Source organism: Patiria miniata, unplaced genomic scaffold (genome assembly GCF_015706575.1).
Source record: "Patiria miniata isolate m_02_andy unplaced genomic scaffold, ASM1570657v1 HiC_scaffold_19, whole genome shotgun sequence".
NCBI lineage: Eukaryota > Metazoa > Echinodermata > Asteroidea > Valvatida > Asterinidae > Patiria > Patiria miniata.
In genome coordinates this window covers 6,562,580-6,577,928 of record NW_024037057.1, presented here as the reverse complement: position 1 = coordinate 6,577,928, position 15,349 = coordinate 6,562,580, and the positions used below count along the sequence as shown (strand labels likewise).

General features: G+C 41.6%; 3 protein-coding genes across 3 annotated transcripts in view; 1 reads left to right on the top strand and 2 right to left on the bottom strand.

Moving 5' to 3' along the window:
* Positions 1-15,349, bottom strand: part of LOC119725546 — a 36,301-nt gene that overhangs the window by 19,407 nt on the left and 1,545 nt on the right. The window lies entirely within an intron of this gene.
* On the bottom strand, positions 8,533-9,519 carry LOC119726073 (ficolin-3-like). The gene has a single exon (XM_038197691.1). The coding sequence runs from the start codon at positions 9,517-9,519 to the stop codon at positions 8,533-8,535; it is 987 nt and encodes a 328-aa protein (XP_038053619.1).
* Positions 11,194-15,102, top strand: LOC119726072 (E3 ubiquitin-protein ligase TRIM56-like; the record flags this gene model as incomplete). The annotated part of the gene is made up of 2 exons (XM_038197690.1): positions 11,194-12,573; positions 15,085-15,102. Coding segments are annotated over exons 1-2 (1,398 nt in total), but the record flags the coding sequence as incomplete, so codon positions are not given.

Here is a 15,349-nt window from a genome sequence, read left to right as displayed (position 1 = left end):
GGATCCGGGTCGGTGTCTTTGGTGGCCTCCGCCTCAGTCGTCTTTTCGTTGCCACCTCCGCTACTGCTGCTGTCCTCTCGTTCGTGTAAGGTTGGCAAGGAGAGAGGGTGGTCCTCGTGTCGGGTGTAGAGAGGGTTCCCGCAGTAACCTGCGAGTCTCGAGAGCTTGACGTGCTTCCTGGAGGCTTGAGGTGAGACAGTGTCCTCCTGATCAATGTCCATGGCAAAGAGTACCACCTCATCTCCAAAAAGCTGTGAATCGACGACAGTGAAGTTGGTGTCGTCGTCGTGGCGATTCACGACGGCGACGCCGTCGTCCGTGGGCGAGAAGACGTCCACGTCCATGTCATCATCGTCGTCCTCGTCGTCAGGTTTGGTCATCATCAGGGGCGGGACCCACTGGTCGAAGACGGGGTTCTCGAAGGACCAGCTGGCCCGACGTGGGTCACCGGGCTTGGGCGATTTGTCGTCGGGCTCGGACGAGGCTCGCTCCGGTTTGGTGGAGGTCAATACTTGCGCCGTGGTGCCACAGGACAGGGCCAGCGGCTCGGTGGTTGCCGTAATCCCGAAGCCGTTGGGGATGGCGTGCAGGCTGCCCCGCCTCAGCTCCGACTGCGGGCTGCGCGGAGGGTGGGAGAACTGCCTCCGAAAGGACCCGGTGGGCCAGGACCGGCTCAGACTCAGCTGCGAGGCCGACGAGGAAGTCCTAGACACGGGCCTGCTGTTGCTGTGACGGTTGCCGTTCCTTCTCCCCGGGTGCTGCTCGGCCAAAGCCTCCAACCTCCGCAGCTCGTTTAAGGTCCTCTCCCGTCGCAGCACGGTGATGCGGAAGTACAAGATGGCGGCCGCCAGGCACACCATGGCAACGGATGACAAAGCGCAGGCCAGGATCACCCGGCTTTCATCCTGGGCGACCGATGCTGCAGACGTCGTCGCAATGGTCGGCTCAACGGCCCTATAGGTAACGCTCATGGCGGAGGAGCGGTGCCTAGTAGCCAGGGCTGACCATCACAGCTCCTCCTTCTATCGAGGAGACTGCATCTCCCACTCTTGCGGAGAAACCAGGCCGATTGTGCGCGAGATAGATCGTCCATTGCGACCGCGCCATCTTTCAATTTATATCCACTGAGAAACAGCAAGGAAGGTCATGTACATGTACAATAATACCGCGCAGTACGTAGCCTATTCAACTCCGTGCTGCATGTGCACAACACCGATGTAACAAGTCACAGCATATGCCCCAGGCAGAACAAAGCGCGATCTCTCATCACAAAAGGAACTAGGAGGCGAGACATTAATGAAATGTCGGCTTCATCCCCTGAACTTCGGAGTTTGTACTCTGTCGCTTCCTTGCCTGCGTTGTTGAGCAGGAAACAGCGGTGCATTAAGGCCTACCATTCATTATTTATTAAGAGTCTCACCAGTGGCAGAGGAAAAAAAATCGCATGGCCTGATTGCTGACACGTGCGGTCATCTAAGTTCAAATAAATCCTCGAAACCGGACTAGTAGAAAAGAAAATACCCACATTATTATTTTATTTCCCAATGGATGTCACGTATACCAGTACAAAAACCGTGTTTATGTGTGTCGTGGCTATTCTTTTAATAATTAACCGCTAAAGGGTCAAATTAATGTATAACTCAGACAATATATTGGTTTCAGTATTGATACGCACATGTTTTTAAGGTGTATTAGAGACGCGTTTTATTTTGAGGGTTAAATGATGACTTCGTTTGAACCAGGAGTGATACAAAAATGATGACGGTTCACGCAGTGCTAGTGAAAGGTTTCATATACCTTCCAGAACACAATTTAAACCATAGAAAAATAGAAAATCCCCATGAAATTGGCGAAAAGATTTTAATGTTTTCAATTAACACATACGTGATATATTTTCTCTTTTACACCCGAAAACCATTTTGATCCGGAAACTCCATTTCTGAATATAAAAAACATGCACTGAAAACATCACACTGAATATAACAGAATGTTCTACGGAAATGTGTAGAAGCAAAATGGTGTTTGCTTTAATGTGGCAACGCGTGGGAACCCCCCGCTGCCCTTCTATGTAATTTTACGTACGGGCAATCTCTTTGATACCCGGCTAGGAGGGCGGAGGTTGCAACGGAGGGCAATTGAGTTGGACCCAAGTGGCCGTTATTTGTTGTTGATACAGCTAGGTGCAAAGACAGATGGGAGACAACCGGGTTCCCAGGCTCAACTTTCAACATCAAGACAATATGTATAGCAGTTAGTGGGACCGTACATTGGGGATGAGGTTGAGATGGAAGTTACCAGCCATCTCTCAAAAAAAATGCAAGAGAAACCAACTGATTGTAAATTTTTAATGAAAGTTAGCTAGCTAGTCAATAACCCTCGAAAGCAGCAATGCCCAAAATAAGGAAACACTAAACTTTCACGGTGTTCAAGACACATCAAAGTAGCGCATCTTTCACTTTGTGTTCAATTTGGGGAGTATTGCTAACTGTATTAGTGATATTTCTCCCTAAAATGACAACCCCAAGAGCAGCACTCCAGGCAATTTTGGATTTTAAGTAAGGAATAAAAGAATTTGCAAAAAGATTGTAATTTTAGTTTAATTCAACGACTTGGGAAATGTTCCAGCATTAATCGCATGTTGGCATATAAGACAATTATGCGCAAGCACGACGGGACAATTTGTATTTTGCTGAGCAGACTTGACGGCCCCTTCCTTGTTTTTCTCTTTTCAAAGAAAAGCTGATGAATATTTGACAGTGCGCGGTGGAGAGAAAGGCTATTAATCAAGTTGCTGCTGCTTAAAATAAGCCGGCGGGGAACAAAGTGCAGATTTAACTGTAGACTTGTTTCAATCCGTCATTGGTGGCAACTGATCAGAGCGCCAGCGCAAACCAACATCTTCCCATCTTGTCCCGCGGGAGTCAGACGGCGCGCAGCCGGCGTTTGCAAAAAAAGGGGCGGGGGCATGATGTTACGGGGAGGGCTGGAAGTTAGGGGGGGGGGTGCTGTTTGTTAAGACGGGGGGGGGGGGCGCCCAATTTCTGTAGCATCCGTGCTGAAAATGTAGACAGTTTTTTTTCACTTATCATCCGGCCTCCGTAAAATCAAAAATGGGAAGGGGTGGGGATGGGGCTGGATGCTTCATTTTCTTGAATACTTTAGTTCTTTTGGTTGACCTAAAATGACGAAGTTCAAATCAACAGTTTACCAGTTCCTTTCATATTATTATGATACACAGATCAACCGAGTCGAACAATGAAAACGAATTTGTTACAGTGTTCTAGAGAAATAATGCACACATATCAGACTTCCGAAAACCCCCCATTACATCCGAGCTTTCAGTTTGCAGCAGTTAAACGCTTTAACACTATACATTCATATAAATACTTCTTTTTTGAGATGTCGAATACACTCGTATGATCATGATTTTGATATCTTTTATGTACACTGCAAAAACTGGAGTGTTAAATTTACACCATTGGTATCTATATAGGACCATCTGGTGTTAAATTTTACTGGTGTTGTCCTATATAGATACCAAATGGTGTTAAATTAACACTACAGCTTTTGCAGCGTACGTGTCTGTGTATATTCTCAAGCAACAATCAATTGTATACATGGTATACACGTACATGACATTATTACTATACCATGTTTATTACTATGATAAATATAAGTGTAGATTTAAGATTCATCAGGTTTTTTTTTTTGTTATACACGGAAAATCAATCGATCAAAATTGTTAAAACAAATTCAAGACATTTATTTTTTTTCTCGTGAAATGTTTTCAAAATACAAATGCTTGCGAGCTTTAAATTTACAGCAGTGTAACGTACTAACACTAACTATTCAGTAATTAATATATTTAATTTTTTTGTTGCGATGTCGAATGATCCGACTCGATTCTGCTTTTGATATCTACTTATGTGCATGTCTAAATATTCTCAAACAATAACATTGTACAACATGCATGCTATACATGACATTATTATTATACATTGGCTCGTTACATAAATGTTCTCAGTGAAGTCTGGCGGTTTCCTGCAACATAAAAATCATTGTAAAAAGATTTCTTTTCTGTTTCCAAACTTTTCAATTTTGTAAAAAAAAAGTCGAGAGGGTCAAAGGTGACAGTTGTTTTCCTCAAATGTTTCAAAGTAGACGGACTAGTACAAGAACACCGATATTTTTGTCTGCTTTTAATTTTGTTGTATACTAGTTTTCCCGCCATTAAGAACCTTTTAGTATCAAGCCAAGGCGGACGTTATGGTAAACCATGTAAATTATGATATGAATAACAGGCACATCTAAAACATTAAATTTTCACGAAACAATAATAAAACGTCAGTTCAATCTAGCATGACTCTTTGCGAAAGAACTCCAAATGTCAGAACTCATTAATTATTGAGGTTGAAATGCACGTTTAATGGTGTCTTTAAAAATGTAATCGGTTTTTCTGCTTTTTCTTGAAAAAGTCTGTCTTGCATTCAGTGTTAAACAACACGTACTTGATCGTCTTCTGTGTAGACAGTACAACTCCGCCGATGTATGTTATATGTACAGTGCTGTTGTTGTTGTTGTTGTTGTTGTTGTTGTTGTTGTTGTTGTTGTTGTTGTTGGTGTTGGTGATGTTGTTGTTCTAGTTTGTTTTCTCAGGATTATGTTAACTATAGTATTCTATTGATGGACAGCTGTAAACTTGTTCTGTTACAAATGTTAATACCGTACATGTTGACTTAATTTTTGCAGAATTGCAAAAGTTACGAGCGCCCTCTACCGCTCTTTAGCCAATGCGGAACATTATTGAAAGAAAACGGTGGCGCTATACACAAAACAGTTGAGTAAATCGATTTGGAATGTAGCCCAAAATGTAAGTCACCATTTTTCTAAACTCTTGGGCAAATTCTTGCTTTACCCGAATCAACCAACAATTACGCAAATTCTTACCATTGTTGGGAAAATAACATTGCCCACCAGTGTTTTACCCTATATATTTTTAAACAGTGATTAACTCTGCGCAGAGTTTAAAATAAACATTCAGTATATGCAAACATTCCAATGAAACAAATCCAAAGTTTCAGACGCGTGCAGTTGTAGTATTATTTACATCACGAAACTGAAAGGAAAATGTGAGGTAGCCTCTAAGGCCAAAAAAAAAAGTCTCCGGTTTCTGGTATGGAGCTTGCCCAAAAAGTGGTGCGGCGACGCGGCTTTTTTTTTTTTTACCTGATTTTTTTGCTTCAAATGTCGGCGGATGACTGCAAATGGTGCCCGACTAAACTTAGTGCAAATATATGGGAGTCCAGAGAGGCCACATAAAGCTTATTCTCGACCATAACCCAATCTAAAAGCACGTTAAAATTGTGCAGCAGCAGGATTCCAGTCAAACCAGTGAGTTTGGCGGTTTTGAGACATCATCTTTCATTGAAAAAAAAAACTTTTTCATTTTGCCGACGCGCATGGCTACGGCGACGCGCGTGCATACCAGAAACCGGAGACTTTTTTGTTTGGCCTAAAGGATAGCTTTTTACATTCTATAAACCTACTCCGTCTTCTTAACTACTTTTATTTGTTAAAATGATAAAGTAAAGTTCGGATATACGGTTCATCAGTCCCTCTTTATAATTAATTATAATACACAAAACAATCAATCGATCCAAAAAATTTAAACAAATTCATGACATTTTTTTGTCACACGTGAAATAATTTCAAAAAAAAATAACTTGCAAGCTTTAAATTTAAAGCATTAACACTATACAGTTATACATAATTATATTGAAATGTTTTTTGCGATGTCGAATGCACCGACATGATTCTAATTTTGATTACCTACACAATGTGCATAATTGTTATGTCTAAGTATTCTCAAACAATAATATTGTACATTATTCATGTTATACATGACTTACTTAAAGGGAACATGTAATAGGATTTTTATGACTTAAATACTTTGAAAACAGCTTTCTTGCCATGTTACTATGACTTTCCACCTCCTTTGTAGCAATATAAGGGAGAAATTTGAACATTTTAGTTTTTATGCTAATGAAAATTTCCATATTCATGAGCCAAAGCGTGATGTCATTCAAGGCAGAACAGTAGTGTCTCCATAGCTTTGTGTACAAATATTTATCAAACTTTTCTTCATTTTCTTGGAGTAAGTTCCACTTTTTACCTGTTTATCATGTTAAACAGCTTGTTTGGACAATAGTAGTGGCAAACATTTCTTCAAAACTTTTTATTGTAGGTAATTTTGAAGGACTAAGTTTTGTGCTGTTCATATGCAGTTTTGACAAGGAGTTCCTTGTGTGACAAAAGCAAAATAGCGCCCTCTTACATGTATTGATGAAAGGATTTGCAAATAATTGAAAAATTACCACTTTCTTGTCACTTCCAATGAAAACAAGTATTAGGATCTTGTATGTATTGTTGCAACACATAGTAATGAGCATAAAAACAAGGTGAGCTGAATTTCCACTGTATGTTTCCTGTAAAGGTTCTTGCACAGTCTCCTAGAATATAGAATCATTTTAATAAGATTTGTGGTCCTGTTTCAAACTGTTCAATTGTGTTAAATACATTTTATTTCGAGGTACATTTTAAAAAAGGTTCCTTTCTAACCTATTTTTTTCTCAAAAGTTTCAAAGTAAACATACATTTCGAAGGACAAAGACATTATTGTCTGTTTGAAACTGTTTTTATATGCTAGTGTGTTTCCGCCATTAAGAACCTTTTAGTAGCACGCCAAAGCCGACATAATGGTAAACCATGTAAATTATAAATTAAAAAAAATTCACGAAACAACTTAATGGTTCGGTTCAATCTAGCATGACCCGTTGTCATGGAATTCCGAATGTCAGAACCAATTCAAAAGCACTTTTTTAATGATGCCTTTTCAATAATTGATAGGCAAAAAAAAAAGTTCTGCTACTGGTTACCCTATTTTGATAGTCCCTACCCTAATTTGCTTTAGGGAAAATATGAGGTAAAAACCCCCCAAACCATAAATTACTACCTTTTACCCTTGACTACACGCAGACACCTCCATGATCGTACACAAAAAAATGCCCCCCCCCCCAAAAAAAACCCCACCTTACCTACCTACCTTATTTTCAAATGCCATGTAATCGGAAGCAGAACTATTTTTTTGGCCATATCACTGCATTTTTCTTTAAAGTATTGAATTCAAGAGTCGTAGCCAGCGCCGGGGGAGGGGGGGGGGGGTGGGGTCTTTACAGCCCCCCCCCCAAAAAAATTGTAAATACTGCCCTTTTCCATTCGAGTTCCCCTTTTTCACCACGGTTTACCCACCAGTATTTCTGAAGAGTGCCCCCCCTTTTTTTTTAAAACAAGTGCCTTTTTTATGAAAACCAGTGCCTTTTTTTTTTTTAATAAGTACCGTAAAAAAAGGCCCTAAAAGCACCATCTATTTTCGGGTAGTGTGCATGATCATCCGGTTTGAACAGCGCCCCACAGTGTACGGAGAAAAAAACCAACCCTGTCTACATTTCAGCACGGATGTGCGAGTGCCGTTTTCAAGACCTTTTTACCCCCCCCCCCAATAAAAAAGACCTAACTTGATACGCCTCTACGTTCAGTGTGAAAGAGGAAATGTGTTTGATTGTGTTCTTTCGTGTCGGCGGTATTCTACAGGTCACTTCTGGATAACTATGTAAAATACCTAAAGGTATCATGAAACGACTTGTTTTCTTGGAACACATTTTGTGCAATTTTCAATTCCTCTTAAGTGTATTGAAACTACTTGACCTCCCTTTCTGGTCATATATATATATATATATCTATATATATTTCTCTTAAAAGGGCACTTTATTCAACATTTAAAATGAGTTATGCTTCTCCTGACAACTGAGGGCGCTATTGCTGTGATGTCATTTTAGGTCCACACCCTTCAGTTCAGGCGATTTGTGCAAAAATTGTGAACCCAAAATTGTTTCCATCGAAAACCTTTGTGAAAAAAGTTGTCTCACTGACCTACTCTCATTTATACTGAACAAAGAACCGCCAAACAGGCACAGTAAATGTAAGACAGCAAAATATTCAAAATTCGGGCAACTTTTGGTGCTGAAATAGATTGGAGTTTACGTTTCATGTGATAGGCCTACTTTTTTGCTATTAAGTTTACAGATCATCCAATTATAATGCTCATCGATAAAGTGTATCAGTTGCTCAAAATGTACTTTGCTCAAGTACGGCCTCTGGGGTTTTTCGAAACCTTTGCTTCGGGTTCGGCTTCGGCTTCGCCTCCTACTTCTGAATCACTGAGAGGCAAACTAAACAAAATATTCCAACTTTTGTCTTCATATCAACCGATTCACTGTTTCTGAAGCATAACAGGCACCAAAATGTAGCTGGAGTCCCCGAAATTATTAATTAAAGCAGACTGGTATAAATTTGTAATTAACTTTATGACATTGCTTTCATTTCTCTTCGCAAGTTCCAAAAATGAAGATTTTACCTCACTTTCAATTTGATGTGGCCGATTCGTGAATAAAGCCCATGCACTTTCGTTCTCCCTCACAGTACCTCCCTCATTTTCATAGAACAGGATTTCAAAGAATTAAACTCAGTATAGTACTGATAATTATTTTGATAATACCTTTTTCTTATGGACCACATGATGCCAAGGTTGTACGTAGCTTGATCATAATATTTCCCGTTGAGATGCGAATCCAGGCACCAGGCGAACCACCAGGCGCCTTCGTACTGGAGTGCGCAGTTACCACCTTCCTTGGTGATAAAGTCAAGGCCGTTGTGAACGCCCATGGAATCGCCTGTGGTACTTCTTGGATCGTACCCACCCACGCGAAGGGTGAAACTGTCTCCAGACACGGCGAACTCTCCGTACTCGGCCCAGGTCTCCGTGCCATCCCAGTCACCCAGGTCTACTCTCAGACGCCACTGCCCCGACTGAGTGAGTCCGCGCAGGTGCTCGTTCCCCAACCAGAACTCGCCGTCAAGTTCACCGAAGCCGGACCGGTACTCGGTCCAAGTCCGGTAGAAGTCCACCGTGCCGTCTCGCCGCCTCTGAAACACGATCCAGCCGCCACCGTCGGTCTCCATGTCGCAGTAGACCTGGATCTCACCGGTGCCCGACGTACCGGTGGGAAAGATGGTGTAGATGCCGTTCTCGGTGTGGCATGCCTCCAGGAGCTCCTTGCAGCTGCCGTACCTTGCAGGGCCCACCGCCGAAGTGAGAGGCGTTTCCAGGTCCTCGTCGAAGTAGACACTGCCATGCAGCTCAATGAAGTCTCCCACGGGTCTCTGGATCCTAGTTGCCGCGTTGAGCTCGCAGACCCGTCTGCAGGAATTGAAGTTGAAGGATGCACACCGTGGGTCCATAGAGCAGTCACGCCCGCAGATCACAACAGATGCTGTGATCTTTGTCTGATAGGCGTGATTCTTCAAGGTCCGGTTTGTGGCCCCGTGAAAATCACGAGTACACTTGCCTGGAGACGGGTTGAGGCAGTTGTGTGCCGTGACAACTAACATCACAGCTGCCATAACGACACTGATCATGTTTACTAATGGAATATGATGCATCCCAATCTTCAAAATTCAGACCTGCAAGTCTTGTCAAAAGCCGCTACAGCTGGCCGAGAAGTTGACAGTTTCACCGCAAATCAAAATAGTTAACAATTAAAAGTTTCAAGTCCACTTTGTCTGGCAGTGACACACCTGTGGATATTAAGTGATGAGTGTACAGATGGTGGCAGATTACAGTCATTTAACAAAGTCTTGGGGTAGCTTTGTTTTGCAGATATTTTATATCAGGTTAGTATACAGAAATTCAGACTGCGGCACCAGAAAACTATGGCTGTTGTGAGACGATACCAACCCAATGTCAGTTTACCGTCTGCAGGATGTGTTCATCGTTGACTCGCTGGGGGGAAGTGGTGTCGATTGTCTCAGGTGGCACGCTTAAATGCCACTCCCCTCTCCCTTGTCTGCAATATGGCGGCTCCTCATTTCCCAAACCACTTAACCATTAGTTAAATGGCTTGGGAAAGAGCAATTTGCATCTGAACATTCATGTATAACAGTGCTCCATTATTTTGTCTCGACATGTTTAAGAGTGTATAGCTGAGTAGCTCATTATTTAAGTGTTTAGTACTGATGATATTTAGGACTGCTCAGCAAGCACTCCATATCTGATCTTGAAGAAAGCAGACGGCTTTCACATGCTTGTCCAACTCGTCCAAAGGCATCAGATAGCGTCCTCTATATTGATCGCATTTCCAACATTTATGGACATTAATGTCATTGATTGTTGTCAGATGGGGCGCTATTGATTACATATAAGGGTACTATGACGTGTATTAGAACTTTAGAAGTCATAAAATTTAGGCCACCAAATTACCCTGATCGCCTCAATGGTTGGTTATAATTCACAGGTTTAGAGTTGGGGGTTTCAAAGGCGCCCAGTATTAAGTGAATGGGTTATTTTTGTTGTTAATGACACCAGAAACATGTGTTAAAGGGAATAACAGGTGTTAAAAGTAATAACAAGTGTTAAAAGCAGAGCATTGGTAAGAATCCTGATTACAAATAGGTCAAGGGACATTTTCGTTGCTTGGGCAGATTACTCGTTCTTTGCACGGCTTAGAGTTACATGAGAATTAATCGTGATCTACAGAGCGAAGTTCAGATGACGATAACTGTTTGAACTATGGCATAATAACGTCAAATTAAGCCATTCCAGATCTTGCTATCGATCTTGTAGGTGTACTTTGAAATACCAGTAAACTAACAAATTCATTGTTAATTCTAAATCATCAGTCGATATTCCGAGTGCATACGCCCCACATCAAAGTTCGATCAACAGGAATATTCCAGAACAATCTGGTCTTTTCTGCACGTAAGCAGTGACGAGAACAAGTCGACATTTACTACTGTGTGCTAGAGTGTTCGTGCATTGGAAAAAAACGTTCTTGGTTGCGACAGTTTGACTTTTGCTAGGCTAGGCTCTCTCCAGTCCGAGAGAAGTACTTCTGAGGTGTTACCACAGGCATATGCGTTCGGCTTACTTTAAAACGTCGCTTATATTCAGGTGAATATAGATGAATTGGGATCATGAATTGTTGTCAAATTTCAATTTGGAAAAAAAAAACACTTACAAACAAAAACAGTATTTGACTAAAAACTTTGCCCTATATTTTGTTTGTTTTATTAAGAAAGATGGCGGAAGCTGCAACCCAAACCGTGTTGGACAAGATCAGCAAGGAGCTGGAATGTCCGATCTGTTTCTGTCGTTTCAAAGATCCCAAGATGCTGAACTGTCAACACAGCTTCTGCCTAAAGTGTCTGGAAAAGATGGTGAGCAGAAAGAAGATAAAGTGTCCAATCTGCAGAAAAGAGACGCAAGTTCCTGACGGAGGAGTGCAAAAACTGTCTCCCAGTTTACTATTGAGTTCTCTTGTTGATAAGGTAAACAAAGAAGAGCAGGCATTAAGGCATGCATCATCTACAAGAGCAACATGTGAATCGTGTGAAGATGGAAATGAGGCTGTATCAAGATGTCTGGACTGCAAGCAGAACTTCTGCGAGAAATGCCAAGAGGAACACAACCGTCTGAGGAACACCAAAGACCATCGCATCATAGAGCTGGACAAATCGAGGTTTTTACCTACGGATCTTACCAAGACTGTCGCACCAAAATGTAGACAACATAGTGATCATGACATATGTTTGTATTGTGAAACCTGTAATATACTAATTTGCTGGAGGTGTGCTGCAACCGAGCACACGCCACCAGATCACAAGTACACTGCAATCTCTGACGTTATAAAATCAATCCGTAAGAATGTCAACGACGAATTACAAAAGTTCGAGAAAATCAAAAAGCAACTTTCATCAAATGGAGACTCCATCAAACAAGCACGAAATGGATTACAAAAGAAACTGGCTCAGGTGCGAAGTGCTATTGCTGCCAAAGCGGAGGAAGAGATCGCTAAAATCAGAAACAAAGCAAAGCTTCTCACCGAAAAGCTCGATAAAATCGGTGAGGAGAGAGACAGCGAGTTCGAAAAGGCGCTCCTATACAACCATGAGCAGATAGAACGCGCAGATCAGATCGCCACGGCAGTAAATGACTTGATGAGACGAGCCGATGACTTCGAGCTTTTGGCGCGCAAGACGTCGGTGATGCGCAACTTGGAATTCCAGAAGGAAATCAAGTGCGAACCTGCAAAGATGGATATGGCGTTCATCGGGGTAAAATGTCAAGATGTCGTCAGTGGCTGGGCACTAGGAGAACCATTGGCAATGAACAACAAAGGGCGGCTGATGTTCACAAACTACGAGGAGAAGAAGCTGCTATGCGTAGACTCTAAGGGCAACGTGCATTTCAGCGTGACGACCTACCTGAATGGCAAACCAGCCAAACCGACTGGTGTCCTGTGCGATGATGATGGGAGCATCTACGTCGCTGTTCACTCCGGTGAACTTAACAAAAATGGAGTGCAACATTACCACTCCGATGGTGCATTCATATCGACAGTTGCTCAAGGGTTGCGCAATCCTATAGGAATGGCGTTCACCCCCTCTGGGGATGTGGTTGTCGCAGACAGACACTCCGTCAAAATCTTCCAGCGGATGTGATTTGCCCGACCGCAAACAAGGTCATGCTAGTAACTTGAACCTGGGCCCTACTGATTTCTGGAATAATGATGTTTTCGTAAAAGCAGTCAGGCCTGATTTAACTGGTGACGTTGACTAGTCGTTAATGCCATCACCAATGCAGGTGTGATGTAACTGCGTGGCGCTGTACGTACTTTCCTGACTCATAACTATAACTAAACTCGGAAAAAAAGAAAAAAGAAATTGATTCGCGTGTATATACAAAAAAAATCATATTGTCCACCTAAGGGCGAAAATTTAAATTGTTAGCAAAAAAGGTAACTGAATCTTGCTTAAGACGCACCGTTGGAAAGGCCTTCTTTCGTTGATTACTTCAAAATGACAGCTTGCCAGAAGGAATAATCTCACAGGGAGTTTAGTCCCCTTACTATCTTTCAACCAAGTATATTTTTCAACAATAATTACTCCAGTTACTTTTCGGATGGCTGCAAATAATGGACTATAGCTTTAATAAAGATATTGTGTACAGTGTACTGCAGTTGTTGAAACAAGTATTGTGTCATTTTCGTTGTTGTTCAAAACAGTTAGAATACACACTAAACTGCTTTTATTTTTGGACGAAACAGGTTTTAGGGTCATTGCGTTTAAATGTTGATATTGTTTGAACGGATTGATCAATTTCAGTATTTTTTTCATGTAATAGTAGCTTATGAAATTGGCTGTCCAGTCATTATTATGTTTGGTGCCACATAATTATATATATTTTTAATACGAAGTATATTTTGGGGGTTTGGGTTCCGCTTTTTTGACTCACCTTGTACGTACTGCCTACGACGCCCAACGCTCACTCGAAGACATTATATGGCTTTGTGCACAACCAGTACAAGAACGCAGTGTGTCTCTCGAAAGTAGTAAAAAAAAGCGCCCTCTCTTGTTCGCACACGGAGTCCGATAAGTACCCTAGCTGTCACGCACGCCCATGGGCGCCTTTTTTCTTTTTGCTACGAGCGAAGGTAGAGCGTGAATAGCGCCATCATTTTACTGGCCGTCATATTGCCTTCCGACTAAAGAGGGCGCAATTTAGGACTCTTTGTAGACACTGCTTTCGCCGGGTAATTACTGAGATATCCTATCTGCCAAAAAACCCCCACAAAAAAAATAAAACTCCGTCTAAATCAAACAGACCCTATTTTAAGTGAACGTCATTTGCACTAGAATTTGTGTACAATAGTAGCGTAACTCTCCAGATATTAAATCAAACTTTAATGTGCATTTGAACAAAATAAGTGCTTGTAAATGAAGACATTCGAAGAATAGGTCCTCAAAAATTGGAAACATAATTCGAACACGGAACCACTTTCTATAAAATTCATTCAAATGTAAACAAATATACCGTTTCAAGGTTTCATGATAGCTTAATTCTCTTTTCTGAGTTCCAAAAAAATCCCCAGTATTGTGATGTAAACGCAACCGTATGGAATAAGTAAGAAGTCGCAAAAGCCTTTTTTTTTTACTTAAAAGGCATAGAACCAGTAATTTGCAATGAATATAAAAGGATTATCCGGGTTTAACATATTTCATAATCTTTCATTGTCGGTTAAATTTTGTTCAATTATCCCATGACTTTTGGGAGGAAATTCCATCCAAAGATGATCACCCCCGGAAAAGTAGTCCTGTCGCCCATCGCCATTTTGAACAATGACGCCTGCGCTCCGTTGCAAAATAGAGCAATTTTAGGGCCCAATTTCATCCGAATTAAACCGAAATACGAGCTCACACCCCTATGTACGGCTTCCACCCATCTTCTCGTACAAACCTTCAAGTTCATGGCCCACAAAATAATTATGCTGTAATAGCAAAGAATTTGAGGGCATACAAATTGTGATTTGGCCCGCGTATGGGGAATTCTGGGCCTAATTACAGGTCTACACCTTGATGACCTGCTGCGGTTCGGGCACGTTATACACTTACACACGCGAAGCCCTCTTCAATACCGTAGAAAACCACCGTTCACGCACTTGTACCAAGCAAATGCCCAGTGAAAAATACCCGAACCCCAGCACAACGCTTGAAGGGGACCAGCGTCAAAGAATAGCGCCCTCTGTGATTCATTCACGCAGCCCAATGTCCGTGCAACTCGGGACTAACCACCTTATGTTAAATTTTACAATAGCGAGTAAACACAACTCCAGATATTATGACAGCACAAAAAGGGCTCACAGTAGTGGAAGATTAGGTTTTACACATTTTTTTTTCGTTCTCATGTAGATATTTTTCCTTGGACGGCAGGAATTGAAAAACGAAGAAGCATACTTCGGTTTTCATTTTCATGAAAAGCCATTTCACTCTTTGCTCTGACCTACTGCAGATATACAGGGTGAGTCAAAAAAAGCGAAACCCAAATGTGGGGACCATTGTTTTAGTGAAGTTCTGCATGTAGCGCTTTCAAAATCTAGGATGTAAACGCCCAATTCATAAGCTTTCTTTTAGTACACGAATCATTCAAATCACTCAAGTACTTTTTAAGTTACGGAATTTCAAACACAACCACCGTTTTAAAGTTTTGTCCACGGATCACAAGAAGGTAAGTGTTCTTTCAGCAAAACGAAAACAAATCACATAGGGATGTGTGTGAATTGTTTTCGTTTTGCTGAAAGAACGCACACCTTTTTTTGTGACGGCGGACAGAACTTTAAAACGTTGGTTGTGTTTAAAATTCCGTAACTTGAAAAGTACATAAAGTGATTTGAATGAT